At 49.6% G+C, this 18,164-nt stretch overlaps 1 protein-coding gene across 8 annotated transcripts in view; it reads right to left on the minus strand.

Moving 5' to 3' along the window:
• AAK1 (AP2 associated kinase 1) overlaps positions 1-15,219 on the minus strand; it is a 72,257-nt gene extending 57,038 nt beyond the window's left edge. For all 8 annotated transcript variants that reach the window (XM_082298260.1, XM_082298259.1, XM_082298258.1 and 5 more), the window contains exons 1-2: positions 15,041-15,219; positions 14,634-14,942 (exon numbers count right to left, since the gene is read on the minus strand). In XM_082298260.1, coding sequence (XP_082154386.1) covers positions 14,634-14,796 — 163 coding nt within the window. In that variant the 5' untranslated portion in view covers positions 14,797-14,942; positions 15,041-15,219. The remainder of the gene's footprint in view (positions 1-14,633; positions 14,943-15,040) is intronic.
• Between the last annotated feature and the right edge of the window lie 2,945 nt (positions 15,220-18,164).

Genomic DNA, 18,164 nt, shown 5'->3' on the forward strand with positions numbered 1-18,164 from the left:
GGTGGGACAACCTGTGATTAATAAAAAACGGCAAAAAACTTAGAACTTGACCAGAGAACATTTGGGTCAGTTTGCCAACACACCGCTGACAGCAGCAGGGTGAGGTACAGGCCCTGCTCACCCAGCTCACACCCCTGAGACCTCCTCTCACACAGGAGCTCTGCAGCTTGGCTTCAGAAAGCAAATTTGTGCTGGAACTGCACCTTCAGGTGGTCCCAGCCCAGATCAGACCCCTCAAACCACAGCATCTCTTACTAAGAGACAGCAGCAAGTCATCCCAACAGGATGGGACTGAAGGGTTCACCTTCTCCTGACATTTTGGGTATGGCAGGGCATGTTACCAACAGGAAGAAACATTTTTAGAGGTTTCCCAGCACTGCCAGGTACCACAAAGGATTTCACCCGACTCAGCCTCTCTCTGGCAGGACTGACCCTGCCCACAGTCTCCCCCCAGCACATCCTCTAACCTGCTCTTTCACCACTCTACTCACACTCCCCACATGCTCTGCAGCAATTCATTTCTGGGTGTTGTCACCCTGTCACCACCAGGAAGTCTCACCAAAATCTCCACTGGATCTCAACCCCAAGTTCTTCCCCTACACGCCAATGTAGCTATAACCAATCTTTTCTCCACAACCTCCTGGGCAGCTGGAAGCATGCTATACAGAGTCTTTTCCAGATTATCCAGCACTAGAAGACTAGAAGGACTCAAAGCAGTGGTGGCTGTACTAATGTTCTCCTTTGTGTTTGCATTTTGTTGTTTCAGTACTACATGTTGGAGAGACACGACACTTGGGGTTTGGGATTTAATTAGTGCCTATGACTCACTCTCCCACCCAATTCCATAATCCTCTGGTTACATTAGGGTATTTACATGTCATTTTATATCCATATAAGTGAAGAATATTCACCCTCAAGTTGCAGGCACAGAAAACACACAACCTGTCCCAAGGCACAGGCTTGCATCACTTTGCAGGAGTAAACGGACAAAACTGGTGTTTGCTCCCCACAACCCAGGCTAAAAAACCAGGATTTTCCTTACCTGGGCTAAACTGCGTCAACAGTCTGCAAGCTGAAGCACAAAGCACTGCCAGCGTGTGCTCAGCCACAGGCTCACACACAGACCCACAGGTGTGAGTGGCACCTGCCCAGCTGTCTGAAGGCGGCAGTGAGGACAGAGGAGACGCGCGGCACACACCGCGCACCCAACGGCAGCAGCGGGCTCTGCTCCAGGGGGGCCTGAACGTGGATCTCCTGGTCTTCCTACACCCAAATGTCTGTAAACAGTGCATGTGTTTGTGTACATGTGTGTTATAAACCAGGGTCCAGTTCTGGACAAGAACAAAACAAACCCTCATCCCCTGCCAACAGCCTCCCCAGCTGAGAACAGCAGATAATAACACTAAATTAAACAGGGCCTCTCTCAGCCCAGATTTTCTACCTCAAAGGAAATAACAAGCTTTACTTAGTTGGTTTTTGTCGTATTTTTTTAAGTCCCTTGACTTATCTACAGCATAACATGCCAAGTTTAAGGGACTACTTCAATCTAAAGGCCTGTCCCAGCATCTCCCAGAGCAGTATTTGGAGCAAGCTATTTCAAGGAGCTCTGCTTATCAGCAACACAAACCACTGGTCTCTGCAGGGCAGACAGGAGGCCTCTGGGCAGTGCTGCTCTCCTTCAGCTCAGGGCTCTAGACCACCAAGACACAAGTCCTTACGGTGCATACAGGTCTGAAAGCTACGGAGCACAGAGACTGCAGAAAACACCGTACCACACTTCCACCACAGCCCCTGGGAAGCTCCCCTTGGTCATTTCCAAGAGGAGAGATACAGCTCTCAGTGTCTGACCTCACCATATTCACCTGTACAGGGAGTCAAACACACTAAAAGTCAACAAAAATCAGGGCAGATTCTGGGTGGTTCACTGAACTTTCAGTTGTGGCTTCATCTGCTCCTTCAGGCTGTTTCCACTGCCCCTAAACAGTGCTTTAAAAGGTTTCATCCTGGAGTGGAGATAGAACTGCTCTGGGAAACCTATCAAATCAGATCTTGAAACATCAACTGCCAATTAAATAGCCTGAACATTTAAGAGTTACCTTGAGGGCAAAAAATAAAGGGCACACCACTAACTCCAGCTGAAAGAGCCTCATCTGTGTAAGGAGCAATGGTCACCATAACTCAAATTTCAACCCTGTTCTGACCATTTTAAGTGGCTGTAGGAGGCAATCAGAGCTCCAGAACTGCAGGGAAAGCCGACAGCATCTAGATAAAGCATAGAGGACATCTAGTATTTCATGACAGGAAACCTGAAACAGGCATGGTATCAGGAGAATCAGCTGAATCCTGCATCTCCCCAGATGGAAAATTAGCTAAGAAGGTATTTTTGCAACAAGATTAGGAATTTAACAGTGAACATACTCAAAAGAAGATTGTAACAGTTACAACCGTAAAAAGTCAGGAGAGCTCAGAGCTAAAGTGAACATACAGGAAATGCAGCTTCTATTGCATAGGACGAACTCTTGAAGAATATTAAAGCTTTGCTGGGCAAATCACCAGCTCCCCTTTCCTCCCTGCAAAGCATGTGCACAGCTCGTTCCTGCTAGCAAATGCTGGGGCTTCCCAGGCTTCATCCTACTGCCAGAGGAAGGCAGTGCTGGGACACTGAGGTGGATTCTCTGCTCACCTGGTTCATATTCACAACAACAGCAGCTCTGAGCAGGGCAGGTAATAAACTCACTGTTCCACACAGTCCATACCAGAGAAATACATGTGCAGCCCTACAACTCCACAGCTCCCAGAGTTAGGCACTGTCCTTCCAATAATAACCACTTTAAGCAGCCAGGAATTCTCCACACAGCTCACATTCGAGCTGGGAAGAATTTGATCTGCACAAAGTCAATCTGCACATCAGCAATAGAGTTTCCATGTTAAAGCAGCAAGCAGAGGAGCCTCCATGGCTGGCCAGCACAAATCCCTCAGGCAGCCTCACGCTGAGCGAGTTCTCCGGGCACGGAAAGCCAGGCATCTGCGTCAGCCTGGTGCCCACACAAAATGCAACTGGGATTCAGTAGGAGGCAGGAAGAAAAAGGGGAAAAAAAACAAACACCCAGCTTCAAAGATACCTCCAGAGCCCATCAGACAACACCCATCATCAGGGCAAAGGTCTGCTTCCAATAGAGCAGAACAGCCCAGGCAAAGCCCTGCTGATCATAAACCCTTCTCACTCCCAACTCAGAAAGCAGCAGCTCTTCCAGCTCCAGCACTGCTTAAGCTTTAGGCTTTAAATACCACCAGGAAAACCCTAATGGAACATCCAGCACATCTGAGCAAAGGACTTCTCCCCAGGTTAAACAAAGGCTTCAGCTTACACAGAGTTTGTGGGTCAGACTCACAGCCAGGGGAAAGCAGGGCCATGGTCAGCCCTACACAGATTTACCACAGCTGAGAATCCTAATGCAATTATCCAATATTACCAACATAATTATAGGGCGCTTGCTTAGTGTCACTGCTGCAATATCTAGGCCATGACAAGACAGATTTAGATTTACAAGCTCCACCCTCTCCTTTTAAATAGGCAGGACGTCACCATCATTAATGTTGGTGTGGCAGCGCCAGCCACAAGTGCCTGAACTGTGCAAAACAATACAACCCAGAACCTCATCCAACACACAGCACAAGCATGGCCTTTACCTCTCCTGATTTTAGGAGAGCAGGACTGGTTATCTAGGGATTGTGGCAGTTTTGGGAGTGAATATTCAGTCTATCAGCTATGATGCTCACAACAGCAAATAGACACAAAATAATTATAATAGTTAGAGGCATTTTCACCACTTGGATGACATGGAAAAAACATAACTGCCTCTTGTCACTTCTCTGGGGGTTATTTTGACAGAGCTGATTTAAAACCATTCAGCTTCATTTCTTTGAATGTTTCAGGACCTCATCTCATTACCTCTAGGAGACACCTCACTCCCCACACAATCCTGCAACTCCCAGCCAGGTCCACGGAGAAGGACAAAAGAGGAAGCTGTAAATCACAACACAGCAGAGAAAGGAGAGGAAGGAAATTAATCTCTTCCATGCAACAGCATTTTAGAAGCCTAAAATAATCAGTGGGCAAGATCCAGCCTGTGCATTAAATCCACACTCTTGTCAGAAGCTGTGGTCCAAGGGCAGCAGCGGCTTGGCATTCCCAGAGCAGCGGCAGAGCACAGCCCAGACACCCCAACTCAGGGGCATTAAAGTCTCCCAGTATTTGCAGTATTTGTGACAGCAATTTTGTAACAAACAGCAGCTCACTAAAGGCGGTGAAACTGTACTGGCTGTCACTGCAGGAAGCACGTTTAGGTGCTCACGTGGGGAGATTTGCTGGGCATGTGCTCTGCTGCACAGCCCTGTGCATCCACTCCATTCCTCCCTGACAGGCAGACTTGGAAAACCAAAGCTGATAGAACAGTGTTTTATTACTATGCAGCAAGACACGCTGCCTCCAAATAGATTACTTGGCAAGTCGGACTCAGTCCCTCTCAATTGTAACAATTTTAGTCCTTGAACTTCCACTGTAAGCCTGAAAAAAAATAAAAATTAATGGGTCATGAATAACTCACAGCTTAAAAAAAATTAAAAACAGTCATTTGTTTAGTTATCAGTCAGCCCTTTAAAAAGCACATTTCAGCTGCTATTATTCCAAGCAGCCACTAATAGCATCTGAGCCCTTGTTCATCTCCAAGTGAAATTAGCACTGGCATCAACATGCTGCGGAGCATGACGGGCTCTGAGTGAACACGACTGGAACTGCAAAGCCAGCAAGAAGCTGCAGCAACTGCAGGCATCTGAAAAGCTTCCCTGGAAAGGCAAGGAAGCAGTGAATCATGTCAGCAGGAGAGGAGAGAAAAAAGCTAAACTAGTCGAGCAGAGAGCAGGTTGTAGCTGGAGGTGTAGAGGAGGGAGAAAGCAAGACGAAGGCCAGGGCTGGGACTGATCTTTAACTGGACTGGCTTGCAAGGGCAAGGCAGAGCAGGCCATGGAGACCCGAAGTGCCATGGTAACAGCACACTCCATTTGGGAAGCAATTATGCAAGGATCCGAGGACAGCTCACGGCAACAGACAAGTTAGGCATTTAGGAATTTTGATTACTATGGCAGCACCCAGACACGCCTCCTGAGCACAGCAGCAGGAGAACCCCAAGCAAAACTCTATTACATACATTCCAGGAAGAGCCCGAGCTTACAGCCAACAGGACACTGTCAGAGCTTCACAGCAGTGGATGAAGGCTTCTCTCCAACCAGCTTCCTCTCCTTAAACCCAGGAATCCAGAGTTCAGCCTTTCCAGGAATCCCATATAACTACAGGTTATGGATACCTATGTAACTACAGGTTACAGGTACCCTTGGGCCACTGAAGTGCCACCTCCCTGAGTAACAGGAAAACACAACTTAAGGACACATCCCATTCCTCTGCAAGGGCCCGTGCTGATCAACCCCTGAAGACAGCACTGAACTTTTCAACTCCTCAGTACATGCCAAGCATGGATAGCACAAGCATGTGCCACCAGGCAGACCTCAGGGAATTTAAACCCCCAGGTACAGCCAGGAGCACACAGTATCCAGCATTCAGCATTTAATGGGGAAAAAAATCAGCTCTACATGAAACAGGGCTTTGAGTTTTCTACACATACACGGTGAGGAGGGAGAGAGATGAACTATTTGTCTGTTCATTTGTCAGATCTCCAGGAGCAGGAAACAGTTGCAGGGGTCCAGAACCTGCAGCCTTGTGACTGTTACTCACCAAGCCCATAACCATTGGGGATTGAATTCATCAGCTCAAATGAACGTAAATAATTGCTTTATTTATTTATATCCCAACTTAAATATAATAAATATATTACTAAATGCATCAGCAGCAGAAAGACTTTCAAAGGTAAGACTTTTCAAGTGTAAGGGCTTGTTGTGTTAAGTTTAAAACAAAAGCAAAAGGTAGAAAACCACCACCTGCCCCTCTTCAAAAATAGCATCATTTTAATTTTTAAAAAAATCCAATACATTTAATCCTGTCACATGTTCTGCTGAAATCTGGGTGAGCAAGGCTGAGTTTATGTGTTTCCCGTGGTCTCTGAATAATATCAGATCTCCAGAAGATCCTGTGTATCAACTCTCACACCGTGATCAGCTGTACCATCACAGCTGCTTGTACCCAACACCCTCTCTCTGAGCAGACCTCCTAAGGCAGCAGCACATGAGGTACCAAGCATGGCACTGAGAATCAGCAGGCACAGGGAAGGGCCAGGAATCTCCAAGAAGCAAGGACAGGCTTTGTTCTGCATTTGCATCATGGGACACAGGGCCCTGGTCCATGATAAAAGTTCCTGGATACTATGGTGACATGAATATTAATGACCCTGTGATTAAAACACCAGGCAAGGAGTGTATTTGCATTTAATACAAGACTTTGTCCCTGCTCTCCTACACAGCCCTTATCAAATGGCTTCATCTTCATAGGCTTCAGCTTCTCATTTGTAAAATAATTTGATAAGCCTCCCTCCCACCATCTGTTTGTCTGCTCTGCAGAGAGGGGACGGGCACAGAACCACAGGTTGTGTGACACCTCACCTCTCCAGAGAGCAGAGATAGCTCAGCAGTTCAAACTACAACTGGTAATGGAGCACAGAAACAGAAGGGTAAACTCATATTCGCATGTGCAAGTACATCTTCTGACTCAAAGCAACAGGTAAAGGCCAAAGGAAAGGCTCTGACGTTCAGCAGATTTGCTCTCGCCAGAAATATGTGCCCAAGGATCACAGGACAGTGTTACCTGCCTGTACTGCCCCCTCCCCTTCTCTCTGCCACACTGTCCCTCCTGCATCCTTTGCCACCCTACAGCCCACAGGTCAGGGCTCTGTGCATTTCTTTATCTCCTTACAAACATAACCAGTAAAAACCACAAACATAAGAACCAGCAGGATCTCATCAGTTGACAAGTGGGGCTGGCCTCATGTGTCATCCTACACTGCCTGCCTTGTGAGAGGGCTGTGACAAATACACAGGCACCAAAGAGCTCCCTCCAGTCAGAACACACATTACTGTGCAAGCAGCACTGCCTGGAATTCCCAGGGAACAGCCAGTGTACACCAGGCAGAGCCCACATCAGCTGCTCCCAAAACGGCCACGAGCATCCCACTGAAGTTTCCTACACTGTAAGGGAGAAATAAGGCACAGAGACATCAGAGGAGTTTAGCAGGTTCCTCTCAAGTGCGTATTTGCCTAATGGGACACTGGCAGAACCTTAGTCAGAGGATCCTATGGAATCCAACAAAGAGGATCCACCCCAGCCCCTGAGCCATCCTTGCTATATCCTGCCTTTTCCCACCTCTCTTCCAAAGAGACATGGCACTGCCTCTTCCCCCCAGCCAACATCTCCTGCCTGTTTGTGCTGTACCCCATCCCTACTCCCTACCCACCACCTGGATGCCTGTCCAAGGAGAGCTGCTACAAAATCTGGGTGAAAAGGCAAGTGTGCAGCACCTGAGTCTCTGCACACACACAGGTGCTTTCACAGATCCTTCTAACTCCAGAGAGTGTTTTAAGAATCTCACGGTATTGCTCATGCCTCCAGCCATTTGCATACCGCCGGTATCACACACTTCTTGCCAAAGGTCATGAAGAGAGCTATTAGAGCAGAGCCCTGGGCCAGCAGCAGCCACCAATAACCCCATGAGTGGACACACTGCAGCCCTAAGTGAGGATTTCCCATCGATCCAGCTCCCTCCTCCCAAGCAGCAGCTCAGTGCCAGAGAGGTCTTTATGGCTGAAGCACTTCCCAAGTCAGAAGCCATTAATCCTTCAGAGGGTCACAACAGGTAACTAAAGTAACACTGAATTAGCAGGTAGGTCATGCAGAGAAGTCACATAAGGCAAAAGGCCTGTACTTGTGTGCTTCTCACATCAGCACTGATTTCTTGTGTTGATTTTAAGTATTTCAAACCACTTTGAAATTCCAAATTTTGCATCACTCTCATAAAGATCTGAATAGCACCCACACGCAACCTGGGATAGCAGTGAAGTCACAAAACACGTATAACACACCAAACCAAGGGTTCCTCCTGCTTGCTTTGGTGCTTTGAAGAGAGACTGATGTTCAGTGACAGCCACAGGAACCAGGCACATCGTGTCCTCACGGAGCATTCCGCACATCTTTCAGACAAGCTTGAGTTTATTTTACTGCTGCCATTTGTGCAGCAAAAGCACATGTCAGCCCTGCAAGCATCATTTCGCTTACAGAAGGAGAGACAAGCTAAGATATCATCTGAGCAACAGCTGTGCAATTAGAGAGCCTCAGAAGATCTTGCATTTTGCTCTTACACCCTCGAGAACAGCTTGTCAGATTGCTTTGTAAGTTCACACAGGCACATTTTGGGGCCCTCTAAAACAGGCCCATGATCACCTAACGGGAAGGGAAACCGATGTGTGACTAACAGTGAATGAAGATCAGCTCTACCTGCCCTCATCACAGCACCTTCCAGCTCAGCTGTGGGGGGGATGCACACACAAATCCCTGCTCAGGGAACTCAGCTGCTGATGGCTTTTTTTATTTTTAATCTATGAGATCACCCGTCACTGGTACGTAATTTGTTTCTGCAAAATCATGAAGCAAACCAGATGCTATGAGCATCTTGTTCCAAAAATGTCTTTAATCCAATCCTGCAACACATGGCCCAGGGTCCTGGTGTCAGCAGGGGTTCTGCCACAGAGCAAGCATGAATTTACACCCAAATCACATGTGTGCCAAGAGCACACTCACTGAAATCACAGAGAGGCAGCACTTGAGAGGAAACACAGACTGCAATTAAAGCACCCAATCTGGAAGGCCAGAGATCAATTCCTGACTTGGCCACACGTGCTCTGCATTGCTTCACCTCCCTATCTGAGTTCCCAGCAGCCCTAAAAGGGATGGAAGGACACATTCACAGACTGTGCCACAGCTCAGATACTCTGGGTAGTGAGAGCTCCTCACATTAGCAGAGCTGCAGCAGCTCCCCTCTGCTTTCACTCTGCTGCACCACACAGTAGGCAGCTAACAATAACCTTCATTTCATTTAGTGGCAATTCCTGGACCTCCTACAAAAGGAGAAAGTTTCCATAATGACAAAAAGCCACAAATGAGAATTACCTTGCAGTGCCTCACTTAAGCCTTTCCAAATCTTTTCCTTGTGCTTGTAAATCACTGTCAGTATTGTTCCTACTCTCAAAAAGTACAGCAGCCAGTATCTGATCCAAGGAGGTTTGTTTCCAGCATGATACTGCCACAAGGACATCCTGTGCTTCCCCCATCCAAGGAAGCCAGCACCCTTTCCTGGGAAACGTACTTAGTTACCTCTTGTTATCAGAAGATAACTCCTTCATAAACCGAGTTTGCTTATGGCACGTTCTGCTCAGAGACTTCCTGTCTCCTTCCACTTGTGGAACACAAGTAAACACTTAGCACAAGCGAAGGCAAATTGGTTGTGACTTTCCAGAGAAGCAGCACCAGCCCTGCAGCTGGCACACTGCCTTCCCAACAGGCACAGCCTCAGCCTGCCCAGAACACTATTTACACTGAAAAAAGTCACCTTCAAGGGAAGCAGCTCCCAGTCCCAACACAAGTGTGCAGCACCTAGCCAGTCCTGACCTCTTATTAGCCATGATTAATGCAGGTGGGTGAGCTTGGAAGGCAGTAAGTGCTAAATCCAGAGTGGATTCCAACTTGTCTTCAGCACATTTGTAACTTCCCACCTGCTCTCCTCAGCTGCTGACAAGCTCCTGCACAAAGGGGAGAAGGCCCACACCACAATAAAAACATTATGGCAGCGCACGTTCTCCTGGGAGCCACAATGTCAGTGCTGATGTTGCAACTGGAGGTTAGAGACCTGTTCCTTTGTAACTACTAGAACACTTCTACAAGACCCCAGCTGGAGAGTTAAACCATGTATTATCCCCAGCCAGAATCCCAAAACTAAGCTTTCTTAAACTAACTGACAGCTTCATAGTAGGACTGCTTGCAACAGAAACTATTTTGGTTTAACATGGAAGGTTTCTTCCTGGGATGATAACTGCAGAAAACTCCCCCTGCCATGACTGCCCTGGACTAACACTGCCTCAAAACGAGCTTTTAGCTACCACAGCTGTTACACAAGGAACCAGCCCCCCTGGGTACAACCCAGACCCCTTCTCTGACAGGCTGCACAAAGCTCATGAGCCAGGCCAGGCCAGTCTCTGGCCTACACAACTTCTTGCACACTTAAATCCATTAACACCTGCCTTTCCTCCCTGACTACATCTCAGAACACAGCACACACTGTCCCAGCAAAAGCTGTGCTGCTAAAAGCACCAAAACACTTGGGATACCTCAACATTTACCAAATAACTCCCTTGGGATTCTTCACAAGTTCCCCTGGCTCCTACCCTCAAAAAACCAGGCTGCTAGAACACAGAATCAAACATCCTACCTAGCAGAGCAGAGTACATGTCACAAGAAACACAGAAAAAGCAACAGGGAAAAAAAAAATAAAAATCACATGTCCCATTCCAAGAGGAGAAACAGTTTAATTCGTAATCCAAATGTCACTGGTCAGCTGATTAGCAGCTGGCCCTTGGCTGAAGCTAGAAAGCAGTAACTCACAAAATACACTTCAAAGCAATGTCTTGAACCCAACCACACTGGAATTGGGTTGAGGATCACATAAATCTGAAAAATGTACTTCAGATGGGGTTTGCTTTAAAGTGAAATTATTTTAGAGGAAGCTCAGTTGTATTTTCAGTGACTTCAGCTTATGGTGCTGCAGAGAAAGGACGTGCCAAGGGTGAGCAGGGCAGGGGTCAGCAGAAACCCTCTGCACTCAGCCCAGCCACACCAGTGGGCAGCTCAGGGAACCCCCCTTTCCCACCAGGCATGGGTTGGGCATTCACAGCCTCTCCCAGATGCTTCCTACATGCACTGGCCTGCAGGTCTGCCAAGGAAAAGTCAGGATGAATGCCACAATGTCCCTCTTTTGAAAACAGAGGAAAAAATACATCTGGCAAACATAAGATGATTTGGTGACTTTGCACTGGTTCGCAATATCAACCATTAAATGCTTTCAAATCAACACTAGCTACCAGCACACAGGCATGTACCTGAAAAACTCCAGTGAGATATCCAACAACTATTAAACCTGAATCCCTTACTTACACACTTCAAGGGGAAAAGACCTACAGAAAAATAATACTGATTTTAAAAGTAACTTTTCATAGACCTGCAGCAATGCAGCCTGTACCTTTTGCTAGAAGCAGAGAGAGACAAAACTCTGCTCAAACACGTGCCCCATCAGTGTTTACACACCTCGGGTCAGCTCAACACTCTCTTACAACACCGTGAGCACGGAGTCACACAAAACACAGAGGCCCTCAGAAATGGGACACTGGGGCAATCCCCACCCTGTTTTAGCTCGGAGGAGTACCCGTGCCTTGTGGTACTTTGCCACACACGTACACCTCTCAAACTCCTTAGCAAATTCCTAATTTATGGCAACATCCTTCTCAGTATTTCTGCTGCTCTGATCCTCATCCGAGGGACACCAACCTCCCTACAGCTCCAGTGTGGGGCTCTGGGGTGGGTTTTTGTTGTTTTGTTTTTTTCTCTATGCACAGGCAGAAACAAAGAGCACTAGCTGACTTGGTCCAACACTGTTTTGGTTTCCTTTCAGAAGGAAAACAGCAAGACAGCAGCCTGACTCAGCCCCACACTGCAACAGCTCCCGGGCATTCACTTCAGCTCTGTGAAACACCACTCACCCCAAAACCAGTCACAACACCCCTCAGCCCATACTGGGGCACTGTGTGACTTTAAACCTGGCCCTGCAGACCACCAGGGACAGCAGCACTGCCCTCCCACCAGAGATAATCCTTGTGCAAACTCTGAGGGGAATTTTTCAAGAGATTATTTGTGCTATTATATGGATTAGAGCAGGACAGCTCCGAAGACCCAACCAGGAATCACCTATTGCAACACCCTGTTTGTAACAAAACCACTGATTCACCAGAATCATAACACCACAACCAACCTCTCAAATTCCTTCTATATTATTCCCATCTACTTCCTTCCAAAAGGAAGGGATGTTCCTCCCTGTCCAGGAAGGCAAGTATCCAGACACAACTATTTTTCAGGGGTGGGGGTGCACCTGACCACAGCAGATATTTTGGGGGATCTACACAAGAGCCCAGAGGCACATGGAGCCATTTGCCACTTGGCACATGCAGTGCTGCAGCCAGGACACACTCCTTGTCAGCAGGGTTGCTCAGCAGAATTCAGGGTGACCAGGCACAGCTCTGACAGAGGTAAATCCCAACACTTCAATTCCATAAGTTCTGGTTCAACTCAAGTCTCCTCCACACCATTCATCACTTCATTGAGTCTCTCTTTTAAGCCACTTTCACATCTCATTTTTTTTTTAATGTTTCACATGCTGCACCAGGCCTCCCCACTCCCTCCTAAAGCAACGGGGATGAGAGGTCTTTCCTTCCCAGACAGGACACTCCTCCTACAAAGTGCTTCCCAGGGGACTTTTCCTTTTAGCAGAAATAGCCAAGAGTTGCCTTTTCAGCACTGCTGAAACACCACTGCAGATACAAGGAGGTTTTCCAGCCGAGGTCTCAGACGTCAGGAGCGCAGGGACCGGGCTGCCCACGAGCTCCCCAGGTCTCCAGCTGAGTCAGGGAGAAAAGGCTGTTTACCAGCACACTCAGCCACAGGCATGCAGAGCTGCAGCACTTCTGACCCACACTGTCTCCCCAGATGGCCCAACTTTCCTATAGAGGAAATGGCATTTTCACCTCTCTGTTCCAAAAAAAGGTGACAACCTGCAAACCAACACACCACCTTGCTCTTGTGCCCTCAGAGGCTTCGCTCTGCGTGCAGAAACATTTCAGACTGCCCACAGCAGAGTCCCACTGTGAGGAAGATACCTGTGCAGCACCTTCCACCAGAAGAACTCCCTCTGCCTCACAGGAACAGAACACAGCACCTATTTCACAGGTGTGCTCGGCCTGTGTGTGAGGATCCCAGAGCTGCAGGCCATGCTCCATCCCACAGGCCAGCCAGGAAACCAGGAGTGGCAGGGAAAAGCCCCCACAAGCAGCAGCTCCCCCAGGACAGCGAGGCAGGGAAGGGAGGCACTTCTCTCCCAGGCAATCCGTGCTACCACCTCCACCTCTGCTGCAGCTCAGCCCCGCCGAGCAGGAGAGCCCGGTGACACACGGCTCCGCTTCCCGGGGCTGTCAGCACAGGGCAGAACCTGCCAGCAGATTACTCATCAGCAAAAAAAGCCTCTGCCTTCCCATGTTACCAGGATGAGGCCATCCTGCATTAAAAAGAGACTGACAGCTTCTCAAGTTTAGCTCACGTAGGTCCTAAGCTTCCAGGGCCAAAAGGGCCTTGGAAATATCAGTCAAGGCAAACCTATATTGCAAATTTCAAGAAAAAAATCACTATAGTTACTAGTTAAAAGCCTGGTTTCGGTGCTCCTCTCAGCAGAACATATCAGAAACCATGTCTAAAAAACAAGTCACAGACCTATTTTCTTGTACACCATGGTGAATTCTTACAAACCTGAACACAGGCAGCGTACACAGAGTCCCTTTTCCATTTTAGGGCTCTTTCTGTAAAAGCCAACACAGGTCCTCCCACTCAGCTCTCTCCCAGCAGCTCTCCTTCACCATCAAAACAAAACACTGTTTTGACTAAAATTGCCCAGGATGCTGCGCAGGAGGGACCAGGAGCGGGTCTAAGGAGGCCAACATCTCTCTGAAGGTCGAGGCTAAGGTTACCAGCCAGAGCCATTCAGGAGGTTCCTTACAACCCCAACAAATGAAATGTAAAACGATAGTTCAAGCAGCAGAGCTGGTTACAATTAAACAAATGCCACCAGCAGCTTGCTGCACTGCAAGGCCTGCACACGTTACGAGTTCTATAACCCCTACGATTCATTTCTAGGTCTTTAACTGTTTTATTTGGGGGAAAACAAAACAAAAACAAACAAACAAAAAAAAAAAGCAATTGGGATCACACCTTCCCCATGCAGAAACCCCACACACAGAGAAATCCCTCATCCCAGCTCACAGCCAGTCCTGCTCAGCCTATACCTATGTGGATGACATAGCTACAAGGAATTTACTCCAGTGTTTTAATCCTCTCTGCTTGAGGTAGGAAAGGAGGTAACAACTGAAGAAAGTTTAAGAGTGAAGGACACTGCTTTCTTTATTTACAGCACCTTGTTCTGCACCAAAATATTTGACAATATTTTGATGGGGGTGTCTTTGTAACTCCCAGTTTAGGAGAAGTGGAAAACAATTAACTTCTGAAAACCCCCCAATTTCTAAAGCATTAAAAAAAAAAAAAAAAAAGCCAAATCCAGCAAACCCACACTGGATTTACAGATGGGAAGACCAGACACGTCAGCTTACAGACACCACTGAGCTGCAATTCTGTCAAGGACAATGAAATATTCGGGAATCTGGGGGTCAAGGAGGAGGCTGGGTGCCCAGAACAGTTCAAGGCCTCCCTTTCAGCTTGGGGAAGGAAATCCAGCACACGTCGAGCGCTCTGAAAGGCACCGGGATCTTACCTTCCGCCAGCACCTCGTCCACAGTGACCTGGTGCCGGCCGATGCTGAAGACCCGGCCGATGTAGCCGCTGCCCGGGCCGCTGCTGCCGCCGCCGCCGCCGCTGGTGCCCGACCCGGGCCCGGAGCCGCCCTGCTCCCGGCGCGAGTCGAAGAACTTCTTCATGTCTCAGGAGGCGGCAGCTGCCGGCGATGGGGGCGATGCCGCTGTCAGGTCCCGAGCCCCTCCTGGCTCCTGCCGCGGCCGCTGAGGGGGGCCCGGGGCCGCTCGCCTGGCGGGGCCGAGCCGCGCTGTCCGCCGGGGACTCACACCTGCAAAACCACAGGGGATAACGGGGGCGCGGCGTTACCCCCGCGGGCCGCCGTGGGCCCCTCGGCGAGCCCCGACCCACAGGGACCCTGCCCGGTACCTCGCAGAGGGCGGCGGGTGCCTCCATGCGCCCCGCGGGGCCGGCGTGCGCAGCCCCACCGGGTCACGGCGGGGGCCGGCTGCCGGCAGGGCCCGGGGCCCGCATCGCTGCCTGGCGGCGTCACCGGCGGCCACCGAGCCCGTCAGGGACAGGGACCGACCCCGCCGCCGCCGCCCCCCGCCGGCCCCATCCGACCAGGAAATGGGCCGGCACAGGAAGTCCCGGCTGCCGTCGGGAGCACCGCCCCCGCGCCTCCGCCAGCTGCAGGGCCCGGCCCGGCCTCGCCGCCCCGGCGTGTCCCGTCGCGGGCTGTCCCGTCCCGCTCCGCCCCGTTCCGGGATGCCGCGTCCCAGAATGTCCTGTCCCGGAGCGCTCGGTGCGCCCCCCGCCCCACAGCGCGGCGGGAGGGGGAGCGGGGGCTCGGTGGGATGGCGGCGCCGCGCACTGTACGCTGGGAGCGGTAGTTCCGCGTCGGGGCCGGAGGGGGGTCTTGGGGCGGCGAGGACTACAAGTCCCGGCATGCCGCGCGGCACTGGCCGGCAGGGGGCGCTGTGCCGGCGGGGCCCTCAGGGGCTGTGGCGAAGTGTCCGGGCCGGGGTCGCCCCTCAGACCGGCCGGGACCGGGGGCCGCCCCAGGGACAGCGGACGAGGCCCGGGGGCTCCGTGTCCTCCTCGTCGCGAGGGATGAGTGCAGAAATCCTGTCCGTGAGGAACCACGGCCCACACTGGGGCTTTGCGTGGTGACTGGTATTTACGTTTATCTTTGAAATAATGCGCTGAACTCGATGTTTTTTGTGATATAATAATAAAAGGCCACTGCTGTGACATCTTGGGATTAACCCGAAGCACAAGGCCTATCTTCACACAGGCCCTACTAGTGCCTGGTTTGAGAGCCTCAAAAAAATCCTAAAAACAGAGATATCCCAAGCCCTCAGAATGTCTTTAGTGTTTTACACCTAGTAGCTGGTTTTGTAAAGCCTGTGCCTTGGATTTGCTGTTAAATTACAGCTTCCTCCTCCTTCCTGCCCAACTACCGGCAAGGTGCTCATCAGAGGCGCTGCAGCTCCTCCAGAGCCCAAAGCCATTGGGTCAGGCTTTGGAAAGGTTTACTTTAGCTCAAATATTGGGAAACTTACTTTAAATGCACTTTGGGTTCTTTTCAGCGTTTTTTCCTCAGAAATCAGGAGATTTTCCCAGCCTATGGCATGCATTCTGGAGTTGGGATTTCAAACAGCAGAGGGAAATGTTAAAATGGCAAAATTGTTTTTTCCACAATGAAGCCCTAGAATACAAAACACAAGCAGCATGTGGGTGCCAAATGAATACCTCCATCACACACCACTCTCCTTCCTCCCCTCTGACTGGGATGGAACAGGAAACCAAAGCATGGTCCCATTTTCCCAATGACTATTATTTCCTGTATTACAGTAATAACTGCAGCCATCCTGCTGACATCCCCTGTCCCCAGCGGATAGGCCAGCCCCAGTTACTTTGGGATGACAAAAATGTTTACCCTTCACACGGCCCTTTTCTTCATCCGGCCTCGCTTGGGTCTCGGGCTTCCAGCAATGCCCAAGTGAGATTGGATCAGGATGTTGTAAATGCATCTAATTGGTCTTCCCTCACAGTATTTGAAGACTTCTAAGATGCATATGGCTCTCAGAACAGGCAGGTAAAATTGCTGGTGGTAACATTCAGCACCTGGATACACAGATCTGACAGCACGGCACGGCACAGTTGTTTTTGTGCTGAGCCACTGTGCCTCTTTACTGTGGATCATGCTACACCTCTTCCACCATCCTTGTCCTCAGCAGGTGTTATAGGTAAGTGCCCACAAGCCCACCCTGCAGACCTCAAAGTCCTCCTCTGACCACCTTCAGTCACCCATAATTTGTAGGGTGGCTCCTGACTGCACCTCAATTCCAAGTACACCCCAAGTCCACACAGCTGAAACTGCAATCATTTCATCCAGGCAGCTAACACACGTGTGAAAACAGTCCCTTTTTCATTTGCAGGCTTTAATCTGCATGAAACCTGCTTGCGGTTTGGGGCTCTGTGATGAATTAATTGCCAGTGGTCAATACAGAAGGTTCATGCGCCCTTCAGAAAAATACAAACTGAGTAAAGTCTCAGTTGCTTCTATCCATTATCTTAAATTATTTTTTTTAATTCCTCTAACCTGTGAAAATCCCCAGGCATCTCTCAAGACTGAGGTAAAACACCCAGTGCAAAAATCAGGTCCCATCAACAGGGATTTCTGGGAACTCTGCAGAACTGAACAATTTCCAAGGAAATTGGGCATCTCTGTAGAGTACAGGGAAATGACTCACTTCCAACTAAAGAAGATAAAAGCCACTGCATGCAGAGAGCTGCAGATGCACTGCTGAGCCTCCTCCCTGGCTCTGAGAGGGCTTTTTTTAACCATACCTGCAGTGCAATGCAGGGAGTGTCAGACCCACGCACGGCTGGGGGTTCTGATGTTCAGCCCACGGGCACACAAACCCCATCCACGACCATTTTGGGGAGCAGAAGCACAGCAGGAGCCATCCCTGGCTGCAGATGCTGAGGAGATTCTTTATTCCAGAAGGCACAAGGCTTGGCTGCACTGCTGCAATCCCAGTGACCTTCACAGGGATCAGGGAACTGAGCCTGAAAGCTCTAAGTGAAAAACCTGATCAGTGACTGCAGCACAGACATGGCCTGGTGCTTCTCCCATGCCAGCCCAGAGCGACTCCAGAGTGCTCCCAGACTTGTCCTGCTGCAAGAGGAACCTCAGTCTGACTAATACGCTCAATCCTAAACACCAAATTTTAAGCTGCTAAAAATCCCATGACGCGAGGTTTAGAATATCTGAGTGTGGTCAGCAGAGCTGCTTCCCTGCACATTGTCTCCCTGATCCCTGGTTCTCCTGCACTGCTCAGAAAATGCATTCAAATCCCCAGGAAGAAGCACATTAAAACAGCTGCATCCCACTTCATCAAACTTTCCAGACAGCTCAGCATTTTCTAAATAAAAACACAGGCCTGGACAAGTTTCCTGCGGTCCCCGAAAGGCGAGGGCACACTGGCCCCTTCTGGAGAGCTCGAGGAGCGGCAACGACGGAGAAAAGAGCCGGCACAGCTTC

This window comes from Coloeus monedula, assembly GCF_965178545.1.
Source record: "Coloeus monedula genome assembly, chromosome: 28".
NCBI lineage: Eukaryota > Metazoa > Chordata > Aves > Passeriformes > Corvidae > Coloeus > Coloeus monedula.